The 16,583-nt window shown below is 59.8% G+C and overlaps 1 protein-coding gene across 1 annotated transcript; it reads left to right on the top strand.

The window, feature by feature from the left end:
- The first annotated feature begins 1,127 nt into the window (after nt 1-1,127).
- FSTL3 (follistatin like 3) lies at nt 1,128-15,035 on the top strand. The gene is made up of 5 exons (XM_006272519.4): nt 1,128-1,700; nt 7,310-7,495; nt 11,314-11,529; nt 14,095-14,322; nt 14,875-15,035. Exons 1-5 carry the CDS (start codon nt 1,421-1,423, stop codon nt 14,925-14,927), a joined length of 963 nt encoding a protein of 320 aa, XP_006272581.2. The 5' UTR covers nt 1,128-1,420; the 3' UTR covers nt 14,928-15,035.
- The last annotated feature ends 1,548 nt before the right edge of the window (nt 15,036-16,583 follow it).

The following is a 16,583-nucleotide window of genomic DNA, read 5'->3' as shown; positions in this document are numbered from 1 at the left end:
CCTAGAAAGTCCTTGGCTTCACAGGCCAGCCCCAAAGCCTGCCAGATAAAACACAGTGCAGGCACCTGGAAACCTCTGACGCTGCCTTTGTGACCTCTGACAAATTCAGGGTGTGCCTTAGTTTCCCTGTGGGGAGATAACACCGTTCCACTAGAAAGCCCATGACGCTTGATTCACGTTTCGGGGGTGGAGATGCAAAGGGCTGCGCAACACCCGAACCAGAGCGCCACGGCTAGAGTCTGCCCAGGTCTGGACAGACCGATGGACGAGATCTGCCCGAGACCCCCAACCACTTGCTTGAACCTGGAGGACACTCGGTCTGGACCCTTCACCGGTGTACATGAGTGCAAAGTGCGTGCAGCGTGGATCCAGTGGGTCCGTTGTGGTCCAGCAGCATTTTACATCCTTTTTGAGCAGCAGTGGTAAGGGATGGTGCTGCATCGGACCCCAGGCTTCTCGGAGGACTTGCAGTTGCTCTTGTCACAGATCCTTTGCTATATCCAAACCTCTCTTCAGCTTGTTCCCCTCCCGCCGCTTATTTTTGCCCTCTTCACAGACACATGCACACACATACTCACATAGACACACAAACACACACATACCTACACACATGCGTACGCATGGGCATACATAGACGCACACACAGACCTACACACACATGCACATACAACGCACACAGACACACATATACACACAGACAGACACCCACTTACCGACACACTGACACACACACACAGTGCAGGGGTGTTGGTGTAAGGACACGGGCAGACAAGGTGGAGGTGATGATCTCTTTTATTAGACCAAGTATGGAAAAGAAGTTCTCTGCCAGCTTTGGGGCACAAACCCCTGCCCCGGGCCCTGGGAGTCTCCCGAGGAGCGGCCGGGGGAGCGCAGCCCGGGGCCGGGGCGGGAGCCGCTCCCATAGCGGAGCCGGGCGCGGTGCGGAGGGAGGGCAGGGAAGGGAGGAACAGAGTAAAAGAGCATTAATCCCGGGAGTGTGTGTGTGTGTGTGTGTGTGTGTGTGTGTGTGTGTGTGTGTGTGTGTGCGTGTGCGCGCTCCCCCCTCCCGCGTGGGTAAAGTGAAGAGAGTGTGTGTGATCGGGAACCTCAGTCACACACGCACCCACAGGCGCGCGCACACACACACACACGCACACACACAGAGTGATCGGGAACCTCCGACAATCACACACACACACACTTACACAATGCCCTACACACACACACGCGCGTACACGCACGCACACACAACGCCCCAGACTCGCACGTACACACGCCATGCCCTGCACACACACACACTCCCGCACACAATGCTCTCCACGCGCGCACACACAATGCCCTTCACACTCACACGCACACACTCACAAAGCCTTTCCCGGCAACTCCAGTGGCTGCCGCGCAGACGCCGCCCACCGCCCGCATGATTCAACCCCGCACAAAAAAATCTTTATATAGCGCGGGGCGCCCCGGGACTCTCACCCGCGCCGCAACAGGTCGGGCCGGGATCGGGCAGCGCCGGGCGGGGACCGCCCGCACTCCGCTCCCCCGCGCCGCCGGCGGGCCCGGGCCAGCGCCAGCGCCAGCGCCAGCGCCCCGCCAACTCCTGCCGCCGCCGCTCCGCTCGGGTCCCGCCATGCCGCCCTGGCTGGTGCTGCTCGGGGCCGTGTGCTGGCACGCCGCCGGAGCGGACCCCGGCCCGGGTAAGTGCTCTTGGCGGGCGAGCCCCGGGCCAGGTGCCTGCAGGTGGGCTCGGGCGGGGGAGCCCCTGCACCTGGCTCCCGCACTTGCATTTCCTGGGGCTCGGCTTGACTTGATTTAACGCCCGCCCCCCTTTGCTGTGAGCCCCAGGTCTGGGGCGGGAGGCACCCCGCACCCAGGGGAGCAGAGGGGCTGTGGGGTGAGGCAAACCCAACCCAGCCGGGGTTTCTCCCCCAGCTGGATCAGGATTATCCCTCACCTGAGACCCCCCCAGGCCCTTTGCTAAATGCAGCTGGGCCTGTCCCAGGGGTGGGGGAACCGGTTCCCAGTGCTGCAAAGAGCAAAAACTACCCAAATACACTGGTGTGGATTGTCTCTGCTTCCTCGGGAGCCTTCAGCATTGGCAGCTACTGGCACGGCTGGGTGTGTTTTCTGGCTGGTATGTTAGTGCCTGTGTAGGATCCTGCCCAGTGCTGAGCCTCCTTGATAATAATTCCCTGCCCGCCCCGTTTGATCTGCAGAACGCCCTGACGAGTCCTCGGTCCGGGGATCACAGGGCTGCGATTTAGGGCCAGGAACACTTGCTGGGAGGTCGCTGCCGTCCTTAACCTGAGCAGCAGGGAAAAAAATCTCAGCTAGTAGAGAAAGAGCCGAGGGATCCTGAGTGCAGACCGGCCAGGGAGCCCACGGGGTCCTTAGGCCGCAACTGATCTTGCTCATCAAGCTGACTAGGATAAGAGTGTCCCCCCGCTCCCCTCATAAAGGCTCATCGCCTAGCGGCACTTTGCACTGACACCCCTGAGATCTCAGCGTCCATCCAGATCCCCGTGCCGAGGACTGCGAGAAATGCAGCCGGAAGGCCAAGTGCCTTTTCTCTGGGCTGGAGGCAAAGCCCCCGGAGCCTCCTGATTGCCTCGGTGCAGTCACCCCGGGCACAGTGAGGTGCCGGAGGGTGTAGAGCGCTGATCCGGTCATGTCTGACCCCCTTGGACTGCCGTACAGGACTAGGTAAAGTGCCAGCTGATGGAGAATAACCCCCTCCCATCATTATAAGGAACTGAAGCCCGGTCTGTAGCACTCGGCATTCAAGCTCAGGTGGAACTAACCTTCCCAGTGCTTTTCGCTCCCGCCGGAGGCTTGCCCCTGATATTAGGTAATGGCTGTCTCCAGCCCAACCTGTCCCAGACACCGCAACCACCCATAATCCCGGGAGCGGTTGAAAGCCTCCAAGTTTCCACTGCGGTTTCGCTCCGCCTGAGATAAAACCCGACTCCCGCCAGGCAGCTTTAGCTTCTTCCGCGGCTGATCCTCCAGTTTCCATGCTCTTGATGTGATCCCCATTGTCTGCATGCCCGAGGGACGTGGAAACACAAATGATTTGTAGCACAGGGAAACTGAGGCACTGCGCCTTGGGTCTTGCAAGAAGCCTGGGTCACGGCTATGCTTGACCAGGGAGTTGAGGGCCATGCTTGGACCGTAAGACCACTCCTCCACATTGCCCTGACCACTCGCAGTGCCTCTGGGGCCCGTAAAACATGAATGAAATGGCTGTGGCTTAGACCCGGCGTGGCAGGGGCTCTGGGCTGAGCCAGCTGCAAGAGCAGGGGTCACTCAGTCCCTCGCTGAAATCAGGAGGATTTGCTACCGATATGGCCTGAGCCGCTGATGAGCTCAATGGAGTTGGAGGCTCTCTGAGCGCTGTGTGGGCAGGTGGTTAATTGGCTTTTTGCCGTAAAGGAAAGGCCCTGGGATGTGGGATTCCCAGCTCCACAACCGATTTCCTTTGTGGCCGTGGGCACCTCTCTTTGCCCCAGTTCACCGTTCAAATAGCTCTCCCCTAAGCTCCTAACCAGGGTGGCAAGGTGGAGCGCTTTGAAGGTTGGGTGCTGCTCCATTAGCTGTAGGTCCACAGATTATTCAGCCCTTGCCAAGGCACTGGATCTCCTTTCCTCACTTTCCTGGGCAGCTGCATTCAGCATGGCTGTACCCCTGTTAAATGCTTCCTGAGTTCCTCCCTAGAGGCAGCTGCATTTCAGCGGGTGATCCCTGGAAGCATTGCTGGCCAAAGACCTTTTAGACCAAGTGCTTTGGGATGCCTTCAAGGTGCTGGCCGCCGAAGGCAGTGGTGGCCTTAGGGTTGTTGCAGCCCTGGGCAAGAGAGTCATTTGGGGCCCCTTAGAGGTGTCGTTTGGATGGCATATAAGCAAATCGGACATTTGCTGCAAAATTTTGGGGACCCTAAAGTGCGGGCCCCAGGCGGTCGCCCGGTTTTCCCTCCCCTAAGGCTGCTACTGCTGAAGGGATATAAAGACACCTAGATAGCGTGGTAGCTAGGCAGGGGTATACCTGCGGGAGTTTGTTATACTTGGCAGTATCCTTCATTAGCATGGCCATAGCCATCGTGAATAATAATGTTTCACAGATAAGTATCCCCAAGCAGTGTGATGTCTCAGACCCTCGAGAGCTCAATCCAGGCCGGCTTCTCACTTGCAAATGATGTTGTCAGCTGGACAGTTTTTCTTCTTTAGTCCTAGAACTGCTCTGGTGATGTTGGAGATTCGACACGATCTAAATTTGGAGGTGTCTGAGTCTCCCCGATGATCTCAGCATCACGCTCCCCCCAGGGCTGGGGTTCAACCCCACTGGAAGGAGAAGGTTGCTTCACTGAGCAGTCGGTAGGGTGGGGGTCCTTCCCCTTCCCATCCCAGTGCTGGCATTTCCCACTGTGTTTTGTGGCTGGGGCCTTTCTCTGGTCCTGAGATGACCCAGGCTCAGGGCGGCTTTGGGTAATTGGAATTAATCCCTGGAACTAATTTGCCCCTTTGTCTAAGGTGCCCGTCATGGTGGTTGTAGCGTCCGGACAACGAAGGGGTTAGTGGGTCAGGATGGAGATGCATCAGCTTCAGGGCAGAGCATCCAGGATCTGGCCTGTGGTGATAATGGGGGAAGCCTGACTGAGCTGGGCGTGAGCTGCCCAGGTGCCGTGAGAAGGGTGCATGGCTTTTCGGCCGGACACCTGGTAGCACCAGCTTGGGGGAGAGCCGGTGGGGAGAAGCCGCATACACACGGCGGGGATTAATCCTGGGAGATGCTGGGATCTTGCCACTTGCATTTGCTTCAGTGAGAGAGCTCAGCGCTTCACTGGGTGGGGCCCAGCATGCTGGATCACCCTGGAACAAACCCTCTGCACCCAAAGGGCTTTTCCCCGGGGGAGGCTGGGCTGGAATCTGACCCCCGGTCCTTTTATAACAAGCCAAAGAAGGATCGACAGGCCTGGACTTTGGCCGGTGCCACTGCTGTCGCTCCCCTGAATTTGGGGGTTTGGGTCCTGTCCGTCTGCATGTCGCATGGCGCCGGGCATGGGCGGCGTGACCAGGCTGCCCCGTTCTCCTGGTGCTTCCAGGCACCGCAATGTCCAGGCTACACGTATTACTGCCTTAAAAGGCACTCACGCCAGCTGCGGGTTTGATGTAGATGGCGGTCCATCATGGAGTGACTCCACTTGGGTTTGTCCGGTGTAACAGGGCAGTGCGTGGCCCCGCATGCCCCCTTAACAAATGCTCCCTTGCTCCTAAGAGCCAGGAAGAATCCTGACTGGAGCAGAGGGCAATGGTTGGGTGGGGGGAGCAGTGTTGCTGAGTGGTTAGATCAAAACTCCTGGGTTTTCTCCCTGGCAGCTGGACAAACAGGACAGTCCGGCTGTGTTTCCCATTGTGGCATGGGCTCACTGTGTGATCTCGAGCAAGCCTCCGATGGTGCATTGACATGAGCAAACGCTGATGGTAAATCCTCTGGTTTGCATTGCAATGAGGTCCCCCCCAGAGCACCTACCTGGGGGAACACCCTGATTTAGGATAGCAGCTTTGTGGGGGGCTGGGAAGGGGTTGAAAGCCAGCTGGGACCAGCCAGGCTTGCACTGGGATAGAAGTGTCTGCGGTGGGGGGAGTCCTGCGTAAAGACAAGCCCTTGCCTTGCCCTCTTTCAGCTTCTCTGAGCTGGGGAGGGCAAGTCCGCTCAGCGCCCGCCCGGGGGCTGCTGGGGAAATCGGCTTGCTTGTTCTCCTGCAGCACGGGGGATATGCAAAGGGCAATGCCGCTGCTTAGGGGCTAAATCCTCTGCTTTGCCTGCTCACGGTGCGGGGCTGGGAGGAAGGCTGGGAGGAGAAGCACGGGGGGCGATGAGGAAGGAGCCAGGGGTCCCTGGACACATCCCACGTGCATTGTCACTGCCTGAGCAACCCATCCGTCTAGACCAGCAGCCGGGGGAGCTGCGAGAGCCTCTCTTCCCGGGTTAGCGACAGGGCATCCTGATGGCTGGCGGCTCAGACACAGAGCCCGTTATTATCTGCTCCGCTGGAGGCCCGGCCGCGGCTCCCTGCGAACCTCCTGCAGCCAAGCCCCACCGCCACCCAAGCAAGGGTGGGTTAGCATAGGGCCCTGATCTCAGCTGCTGGAGGCCAGGGTCCGGCCCCCAAACCCTGGATAGAGCCGGTGAGAAAACAGACCCGCCAGCGTCAGAAGAGGCCACTTCTCCGAGACGGAAATGGCAAAGGAATCACTCACAGAAAGGGGAGGAAGAAAAAAAAAATAAAAAAAGACTCACTCATGAGATTAAGAAACAAACGGGCTTTTGACGCAGCCGGAGCGCATGCCAGTGGCCTGGCCGCGTCCCAGGGGCCCAGCGTCAAGTGCTGTCTGCTGAAAGCATGGCTCGGCGGGCTGCGGGGATGGATGGATGGATGGATGGATCACCAAGCCGGCACGGCACAGCACACGTCCGCTCCTGGACCGCAGCTGGCCATGCCGGGGTGGCAGCGTTCCCCGCGGACCGGCCTGCTCTGGCTCCCCGGTGGCAGTGGGATGATATCGTGGCATGGTTTCAAACTGAGTTCATTTGCAAACACATTGTGCTGCCGGGGTGGGTATGAGGTTCCCCCCTGCCAGCCCATGCAAATGATCCCTGCTTTCTTTTTAGTTCCTCAGGTTGAATCTCCTCTGCCTGTTACGAAGTTACTAGGGTTTGAAAAGGCTCGTCAGGGGTTTTTTTTTCCTAAGATCCTCCTGATTTCTGCCGGCTGGGTGTCGGTGGCTCTGTCTCACCTAGTGATGCTCACAACCCGGCGCCCATCTGTAGCGCCCAACCCAAGGCGAAGACAGAGCAGCAGGGTTGGGAACAGCCAAGAGTCAGAATTGGTGCTAATCCTTGTAACGCCGCTCCCCCACCCCGTAACCCTGGGATCTGGTTTTCAGAGCTTAATTCATGAGGTCTGCGAGGGTCAGTGGGCTCCAGAGGACCCCAGAACTGGGAGCAAAGGAGTTGGGGGGGGGTGGGGGGGGGTCTCTCTTAAATGCTGTAGTTTGCAGACAACTGGGCACTTGCAAACCTAGGCTATACACTTGAAAGAGCCCCGTTGCCCAAGCTGGGGCAGCTTGCAGGATCCATGCCTTTATGCAAAGCCCTGCACACAGGGCAGCGTCAGGGGTGCACAGGGCGGCATGTGTCCAAAGACCCTGTTTTAGTTTTGCATTGGCTTCCTGGCGCTTAACCCTTGCTGCGTCTCAAAGCCGCCGGCTCCTGAGCCCGGTTCTCACGTCCTGCTTCCTCTACACAGAGGGGATCTGCTGGCTGCAGCAGGGGAAGGAAGCCAAATGCACCATGATCCTCCGGACGGGCGTGACCTGGGAGGAGTGCTGCAGCAATGGCAACGTGGACGTGGCCTGGTCCAACTACACCTACCCGGGCAACAAGATCAGCCTCCTGGGCTTCCTGGGACTTGTGACCTGCCATCCGTGCAAAGGTACAGGCGCCAGCTGATAGGATGCATGGGCCCGGTGGCACTGATCCCAGCAAGGGCCTGTAATGCCCCCAGACCCTGGCATCATGTGCTTGCTCGATGCCTATTTGCATTAGCCCGGTATCATAGACTCATGGGCTGAAAGGGGTCACATCTCGTCCAAACCCCTGCCTAAGGCAGGATCAGCCCTCTCCAGCCATCCCAGACAAATCCATCATCTAACCTCTTACTAAAGCTGTTGTTAAACCTGACACTACACAAGACGTCACACCCGAACCTGACACAGGTGAAGTAGGGGGACCGCGGTGGGCAATGTCCTGCTGCTGTAAAAGGTTGTTAATAGAGGCTTAAAAGACTGCAGACAGAGACTAGAGCCCTGCTGCAGAGGAAGGCAAAAATCCCCCCAGTCCACACCAGTCTGACCCGGAGTAAAACTCCTTCCTGACCCCAATGCAGCGATCGGTCTGACCCTGAGTGGAGGGGCAAGACCCTCTAGCCAGGAATCTCCGGCTTGAAGTCCCAGCAAGGCAGAGGTTAGGGATAATAGAGATCTCTCAAAAGACATCAAAGTCCTAGCAGGAGCACTGGCACAGCCCAATCCCCATCCCCAGCCTGGGCAGCAGCCAACACCCCCATCGGCTATGTCTCTACCACCCCACTGCCCGAGTCCAGCGATTAGGCAGAGTACATCGGAGGGGGTTGCAGAGTGAGGAGACAGGCACAGAGCAGGGAGGGGGATTTGGGCAGGGATGGTCCCCAGGTTGCATGGAGCGGCTGAAGCAGGACCAAGAGTAAAGCCCCCATGTGCTGCTCAGAGCCCCAGTGCAGCCTCTGGGCCCCAAGCAGCTCCTGGGCTTGGAGGTTTGGGTTCAGATTTGACCGTGGCAGGTTCTCGGGAGAGGTTGGCCTGGCCGGGCAGGAATCCCCGTGCGAGACGTCTACCATCCTAGGAGACCTGGACCGTGCCAGGCAGCGTGGGTGCAGAAGGGAGTCTGAAATGATCCGTATCACACAGCGCAGCTGTCTCAGAGCTTGTCGCGGATGGATCTGGGGGTTTGGGGTTTCTCCCCAGTCCCGTCTCAGTCCCCATCCCGGATCATAGAGCGACCGGAGTAGGATCGGCAGGGCGGAGGGATCGAGGCGACTGCAGTCACATCGGCTGCTTCCCCTCTAGTAGCGAGGCCAAGACCCCAAGAGGGGAAAAGGGCTGAGTCGGCCTCCTGCCCTCTGGATATTGCACCAAGGAAGGGAACAGGCTCTAACACAAATTAACGTGGCTTTGGGGCTCCCTGGAGCTGCCCACGGGGACCAACACATGCCTGCTCCAAAGGGCTTTTCCCCCTCCCCGTGCCCCCCAGCCCTTGCCATGCAGTGCCAGCCCTGTATGGGGGAGAGAAAGTTCATCCCTGGCTTCCCCCTGCCCACTGGAGACATAGGGCACGACTCTTGGCCAGACAGCCCACGGTCGGAGAGGGCATGGAGCCAGTGAGCACCCGGGGCCTGTTCCCGGGTAGTCCTTCCCTCCAGAGGTTCCCTCCGGGGGGATTTTCCCCTCCCCTTTCCTCTTTCAACATCTCCGTAGCGTTTTAATTTTTATTTTTTGCAAAAGCGTCTTTATATAATGGGCGCCTTCCCAGAGCGGAGAGGCTCCAGCTGTGTGTGCTGAGCCGTCCAGATGTGGCGGAAGGAGCCAGCCACTCAGGTCCTCCCACCACGCTTGCGTGGCCATGTGAGGACAGGCCCAGGGACCTGCTGACCCGGTAGGAAGGGTACGGGCTTGGAGGCTCAGGCCGTAGGAAACAGGAGCCAATTCACAGACCACCAGGCTCCCTGCGCTGCCCTTCAGCTCCAGCCCAGACCCCGCAGTCTCCCGGGCTCTAATGCAGCCTTGGAAAGCTTCCAGGAAGGGCAGAGGAGTCAAAACAACGCAACAGCTTGGAGGGGAGGACTGGGGTGGAAGCCAATCCTACCCTCCTGACTTCAGAGCCCTAATAGAGACCAGGCCAGGCTGGAGGATTAGGAGCTGGAGCCCGGTCCTGATCCCCAGAGCACCGGCATAGCTTGGTGCCGAGTAGTGAGCAGCAACGGGGAAGAGACAAGGGAAGGCAGCAGAGGCCTGGGAACTCAGTGCCATGCAGGATCAGGCCTCGGGGCCGTTCTTGCTAGGACACGCGTGATGGCAGGGATCGGAAGTACTGAGCCAGGCTCGGAGGCAGATCAGTTCCCAGAGACTACGGGAGGAAAGGGCTGGCTGCAGGCTGATGAAAGACTTGGGTGCGCGGCCGGAGCCTGATGCCGCAAGAGAAGCCAATGTCTCCCGCTTGGAGCCGTGAACAGCCTATGTTCAAACTGCCCCAAATGGCCTGGGCTCCTGCCACGGGGCAGGGACTGGAGCACAGGTCAGCTGAGGGCTCAGGACCAGCCCAGCCTTGGCCACGGCATCAGCTGGATCTGCTGGACCTTTGCATGGCGCCCTGCGTCCAGCTGTCTCCAGTGGGGCGGGGGGTCTCAGAGTGGAGATCAGGACCAACCTAAAGCCAGAAGAGGAACAACCGCCCCCCTCCACCCCATTCAGGCAGTGCTAGTGCCATGTACTCCCCGGGCCCCTGGGCCGTGAGCCAGAGGCCTTGGCAAAGAGCAGCAGAGATGACCTCTCTTGTGCTCTGGTTCCTGCTGGGAAGAGATTACTCCAGGCTATGACAGGCCTTAGCTACGGGCATGACGCATGCTGCTCCACCCCACAGCCAGGTCAAAGCCCTGGGGCTTGGGGAGACGAGCGGGGACACGTGCCTCCAGCTCCTGCAGGACACGTGCCCGGGCCACGAGTCCGCGGTGCAATGAATGGGGTGCGGGCAGAGCCCCCCTAGGCTTGCCTCTTCCCCCTGCCTGCAAGCAAGCCCTGGCACGGACCCTTCTGGGACCATCCTGCCCGGTGCCTGGGGCACGGGGATGCCCCACACCCCCCAGAACAGATCCAGGAACCCACCACTTCAGCCCCAGCTCCAGCTGTGATACAGATGCTTCCGCATCCCCTCCGGGATCAGACAGGGTCAGCGTTTGGTCTTCTGCCAGGGGGTTTCTCTCCTACCCAGCAGCCCCCATCTCCCAAGCCCTCCCACGGTGGTAGCCAGCCCGCGACCCACGCCAGGCTCGGTTCCCAGCCCAGCCGGGTTCCCAGCGCTCTCCCCCGCTCGGGGGAAATTCCACCGCCCGTCACGCACGCACACCGGCTCAAGGGGCCCTTTGAACCCAGACAGACGCCTGCCGGGGTGCGACCCCACGCGACAATGCTGCTGTCTGTCTCTGCCTCCCCCTGCTCCGGCCCCCCCCGAGCGGCCCAGACGGGGTCTCCGCGAGCTCCGGCCCCGAGTCACGGAGTCCTGCTGCAGAACAGGCCCTGGCATTGTCTGACGGAGGGGACGTGTTGATCGCAAAGGCCAGGCGGGTGGGAGGGTCCCGGGCGCTGCCTGCTGAGGATTTTCCATTGCATGAGAAGGAAAGGAAGCCCGCTGGCCTTTGGAGGATGTGGCCAGCTGTGCGGCTGGTGCAGTTGGCAGCCTCAAGCAGGATGGGCCTCAGGGGACATCGTTTGCACAGGGGACATCATTTGCACCTTGGCGTGCTGTGCTGGGCGGTGTCTGGGAGGTCAGCCGGGGTTGCCCTCAGTGCTGCAAGTGCCCGGCAGAGATGGACCAGCATGGCCCCTATAGCCAGATCTGTCCTGGCCCAGCGGGCCAGCCTCCAGCTTGGTTGGTGGGGGCCATCACGAGCTGCCTGGAGGAGCCTTGCTAGCATGGGAGTGACCCCTCTCTTGTCCCCAGAGTCCTGCGAGGGGGTGGTGTGCGGTCCCGACAAGGTCTGCAAGATGAAGCACGGCCGCCCCCAGTGCACCTGCGCCCCCGACTGCTCCCGCCTGCCCAGGAAGCTGCAGGTGTGCGGCTCCGACGGCAACACCTACCGGGACGAGTGCGAGCTGCTGACGGCCAAGTGCAGAGACCACCCCGACCTGGAAGTGATGTACCAGGGAAAATGCAAAAGTACGTGGGGCGCCCGAGCTCTCCCAACACACCCTTTTTGTGGCACCCTCCAAGCTCTGGGGCATGGTGCCTTCCCCGATCAGGGCATGTGAGTCCATGCCGGCGCCTGGCGCCCGGCTCCTCTCATGCTGGGAATTCCCTGCTTGCCTACCGAGCAGCCAACCCCTTCCACCGGGGCAGCTATATATGCACTAGATATGCCCACTAGTGCAATCCCTGGTGCCCGGACCTGGGGGTCCCTGAGCTGTGAGCAAGCCAGGAGGAGAGCCGGAGAGAAGCAGCAGGCCTGTAGGTCTCTGGCAGCCTCTGTGGACCTCCCAAGTGGCTGGTAAAAGCCAGACGCGTGTGACACTGAGCAGCCTGCTGGTACTCCTCTGTGTGCAAAGCGTGTTCCCGCTGGGCTTGCTTTGTCCAGCATAGATCAAGGTGACAGGCTGTAACCCCAAGGCTTTCAGCCCTCAGTGGAGTAACTGCTGAAATGCTGCCCTCGTGGCTTCTCTCTTGCTCTCGTGGCAGCAGCATCACAATTACAGGAGTGCAAGTGCAGATAAGCTGAGGATTGGGCTCGGGGTGGGGGTGTGCAGAGCCTCCCAGATCAGGGGAGCAGGTCCCCAGCTGGTGCGAGTGGCTGCAGTTGGGAGCACTGATCATGTATACCAGCTGTGCTCCATCAGACGCGGCTCCAGAGACGGGGAGGAGGGGAGGGATGAAGAAGGAAGAAAGTTGCCTGTTAAGTTCAGATTTCCGCTGGAGAAAGACAAAGAGACAAGGTTGGGGGGGAGCTCCCTGGGCTCCTGCTGTCTGCTCACATCGGGGAACCGGCCTCAGGGGTGCTACGCTGCGAGCTGGGGGTTGAGGACTAAAGGACAAACCCAGATGGGTTTCTGGGTGTCGGGTGAGTTCCCCCAGGCTGAGATGGCTTGGCAGGCTGCGGGCTTCTTTCAACTCAAAGCATCCCAGAGAGATCTGGACACTGAGATATGGCTGTACTATCCGTCCTGGAGATGCAGCCAGCTCTGGGGTGAGGCGAGGCAGGTCTTCACCAGAGCACAGCAACATATCTCTTTGGACACCATTGGGCATTACATAGGGTATCGTATTGACCCCAGACAGCCTGCAATGCCTAGGACATAAGCTGAAGCCTCCTTTGCCCCGTGCCTTTTCCATTCGGATGGCAGCAAAGCAAGGCAAAAACATCCGTGTCCTCAAAAAATGACAGGAGTGGCGGTGAGGTCACGGGGCGTCCGGCCGCAGGCTGACCGAAGCCATGGAGGGGTCTTTAAGCATCTCTGAACTCTGTATTTACCAGCATAGGATGCGCAGACTGGGATGGGACGTCTGCTATTTTATAGTACGGTAGCAGCTTCGGATACTTGCCAGCGTCCGGTGGGTCTTACGTACCCCCTGGCTTGAAGAATAACAGCTCGTGAAAGGTCACTTAGAAGCATCAAGCTCTCTTTAAAAAAAAAAAAAAAGCAGACCAGCAAAACACGGCACCCCTGCCAAGAGCTGTCAGCGGCATTAGGCTTCGCTTTGCCAGCCCCCGTGTCTGACATTCCTGCCTGTCAGGGCCCCCTCCGGAGTCCAATCCGGGGGCAGAAATCTGAGCTGGGAATTTGTGCACGGAGCCACCTCCCCACCCAGCGCACAAAGGAGCTGGAGTTTGTAAACCCCAGCAGAAGACTGTTTATAACAACCCGGCAGCGATGACGCACGCCTGCCGTGCCCCTGTCTGCCTGTGCAAATACGGAGGCTGCGGGAGGGTTGTCCGTGCAGAAATTCACCCTGGCTACGTGTGTCGGCCGGGCCGGCAGCCCCGTGACCCGTCAAAGAAGAGCCCAGCCCTCTGCCTTCGTCTGGAGGTGCAGCTCCAGCTTGGCTTGGCCCGTGCCTTGCACTTGCTGATTAAACCTGGTGGGGATTGCATGGCTTGGGTCAAGGGACCGGAGCATTGCAGCGGCAGCGGCAGGGTGAGGGAGTGCTCCACGCACCTCCGGCTGCTGTAGCTCTGGGCGCCTTCAGGGCCAAGCCGAGCTCAGGTCTGGCCGGCCGCTTTCCCTGCTGTCCAAATCCTTACGCAGCGCAGCCGATGCCCCCGGATCCCAATGCAGCGGGTTCGCTGTCTCAAGCCGGAGGCCTGGCATTGCCGTGCTGATGCCTTCCCATCCCAGCCTGCGTATTTGAGCTCCCAGCTGCTTTCAGGGCACCTGCCCTCAGCTGTGCTGGGTAACAGCATTTCCTAAGAGGGTCCTGGAGTCTAACAAGGGGAGCTCTGGAGTCTAAAAGGGTTGAGAAACACCGATCTGACCCCCATCCTAGTCCTCTGCCTGCTGCAGGCAGAGAGGCAGTAGCAATATAGGCGGTGTCCTGGGTTGCATGGGGGAAAGGAAGAGGGGAAGCAGTTTATTCCTAGGGTGTTGGTTACTCCGGTGTAGAGCTGGCTGTCCCGGGTTCACCCTGAGAGCAGAGGTTGGCCCAGGCTGCCCCTCTGGATGTGCCAGCGGCTCCGTCACCTCCCGAGGACGGACCTCCCGGTTGATCGGCCACCTCTGATTGCTCCTCCAGAGTCCTGCTCCAGCGTGATGTGTTCCGGGACCCACACCTGCGTGGTGGACCAGACGGGCAGCGCCCACTGCGTGATGTGCCGGGCGGCCCCCTGCCCCGAGCCCACCAGCCTGGACCGCGCGCTGTGCGGCAACAACAACGTCACCTACCCGTCCGCCTGCCACCTGCGGCGGGCGACCTGCTTCCTGGGCAGATCCATTGGCGTCCGCCACTATGGAAGCTGCTTGGGTGAGTCGCCCGTCTCTGCCGGGACGGATGGGGTCCTGGCTGGGGGGTCAATTCGTAGTGGGTCCTTCCATGGCACCTGGCCTTGCATTGAGATACAGCGGAGCCAGCACTGTCGGGGGTCATAAATGGTTCCCAGTCTCTTTGCTCCTCTCATTTTAGTGCTGGCCCAGCACAATTTCTGCTTCTTGCTGAGCATGGGGAGGTGGGGATGTCATGCCAGAGCAATGGGCCTGTTCCCACCAGAGCTCGGGTGCCATCACGGCAGCATTTCCAGGCCCGCTCTTCATGCTAGCGGCGAAGGGTTGGCATCAAACCAGCATCTCCCATGAGCCTGGGGGATACGGGAGCTCAGCCGCTGTATAAAACGGGAGCGTCATGGCCTGGGGGAAAACCAGCCCCAGCGTGGGTGGTGGTGACTTGTGGCTCCTCTTCTCCTGCCCCACGGTATACCAGTGACCCCCAGGGCTGTCCCCAGTCCCTGGAGCCACCCGTGCCCACAGCGTGGCTCAGTGCTTCCCAGCATCTTACTCTCTTCTCTGGCTCCATTTCCAGCTGTGCCTAAATACTCCCCGGATGAGGACGATGCTGAAGAAAACTACGTGTGAAACCTTCCTTGTGCGCCGAGAGGCTGAACCCGGGAGCTAGGGGCATTATGTGTATATTGTACGGACCATATACCCGATATTTATTAAGATAAAAGATCCTTATTTATAGCTGTTTATGTTATGCCGATGCGCGCCCCCAGCTCTCAGTGGCTCCGTTCCAGCCATCGGGGTGTCAGGGTGGGAGGGCATGGGGTGGGGGGGTCTACCCATCGGTGCTGAGGCAGCTTGGACCTCGGCGTAAGTTAGAGCAGCCTCAGGGTTGCTTTAATTTATGCTCTGCTCCCCATGAAAAGCAGAGAGGAGCGGCCAGGTGGGCCCGGTCTGGTCCCATTGGTCCTCTTTGCTAGGGACTTGGAGCAGGATGGGGGCATTTCTACGCTTGCTGCCACCACCAGTCGGGCCCACGCTGTACATTCGCCCCTAGATGACAGACCTGGGCTTATTTATTCACTTGTCTTCCCTCTTAGTGCCATGTCCGCAGACGCTTCCTGCCTGCAGCTCAGCGCGTGGGGGGACGTGCAGCGCTCCCCTCCCCTTGGAGCAGGTGGCTGATGGGAGGGAGGGTGACCCACGTTTCTGAGCCTTGCTGGAGCTGGGTTTGCAAGCAGAGAGTATAAAACAGGGAGGGGACCCAGCTTCGCGCGCTGTCCAGGCCTCTGCATTGTGCAGAGTGGGTGCAACCAGGCACACTGGCTTGGGTTGTCAGCTAGGCAAGGAGCCTGGGAGCCGTGGGGTAAATGCAGGAGCCTTTGTTGCTTGAGCTGAGATCCCTCTCTAGGCTGCAGCAGGCTCATCGCTGCTGTGGATGTCCCACCGCCCGGCTGGGGCGGGGGGTGACGGAGCCCCATGCTGAGAGCATTGCACCCTCTCCTCCATCTGACTTCGGAGCCTGGGGTCCATGGTGCGTGGATCAGGGGATTAGTTCAGGCCTCTTTTTTGGCAGCAACTGTCCATGGACACAGCTGGTTCACGCCACTGCGGCTGCCGATGCTTGTCCAGAGCACGGTGACCAAGTCAGGGTGACACTTTTGCCCTGGTGGGCAGGGAGCGGGGCATCAGGCCGCTGGGCTCCCTTGGCTGGTAGCTAGTGGCGTGCTTCACACGAGCTTCGACTCCTCGCTCTCTCAAAGCCCATCACACCCCCTCCGGCACGTGACGCCTAGAAGGGGCTTGGCCCGGGCTCTGCCGTCCCTCGATGTTGCTCCAAACACCCCCTTGCCAGGGGCTAGAAAGCCACAGCAGCTAGGCTGCAAAGCCAACCCACTCCCAGACCGTATTCCCCACGTACCACCCTTGCCCCGCTCCGGCTTCCGAGCGCTGCATGCATCAACCCCAGGAACAAGGGAGTTGGGAGGGTCGACCCAGGCACCGGCGGGCAAGGCTTATCTCCCGGGCCATGCCACTGCCAGGGCTTCCCCGGCCCTGCTTTTGGGGCAGGGCCCCTTCTCTCCTGCACAGCGGGGCCTTGCCCTCTCATCGCTGAGCACCACATGGACCTCCCGGCCATTCGAACCGGACACTGGCCCCACAGCTTCTTGCTACACCTGCCTCCCCCCCTTCCCTGTATTTATTTTGTACTTCCCCTGCGCCACTGTGTACATAGCGCGTCATCTCCGACACCGTGCAATCCGGGAACTTTTGCCTTTATATAAATAG

The sequence above is a fragment of the Alligator mississippiensis genome, chromosome 16 (genome assembly GCF_030867095.1).
Source record: "Alligator mississippiensis isolate rAllMis1 chromosome 16, rAllMis1, whole genome shotgun sequence".
Lineage (NCBI taxonomy): Eukaryota > Metazoa > Chordata > Crocodylia > Alligatoridae > Alligator > Alligator mississippiensis.
The sequence above is the reverse complement of the archived record's forward strand: the minus strand, read 5'-3'. Positions and strand labels throughout refer to the sequence as shown.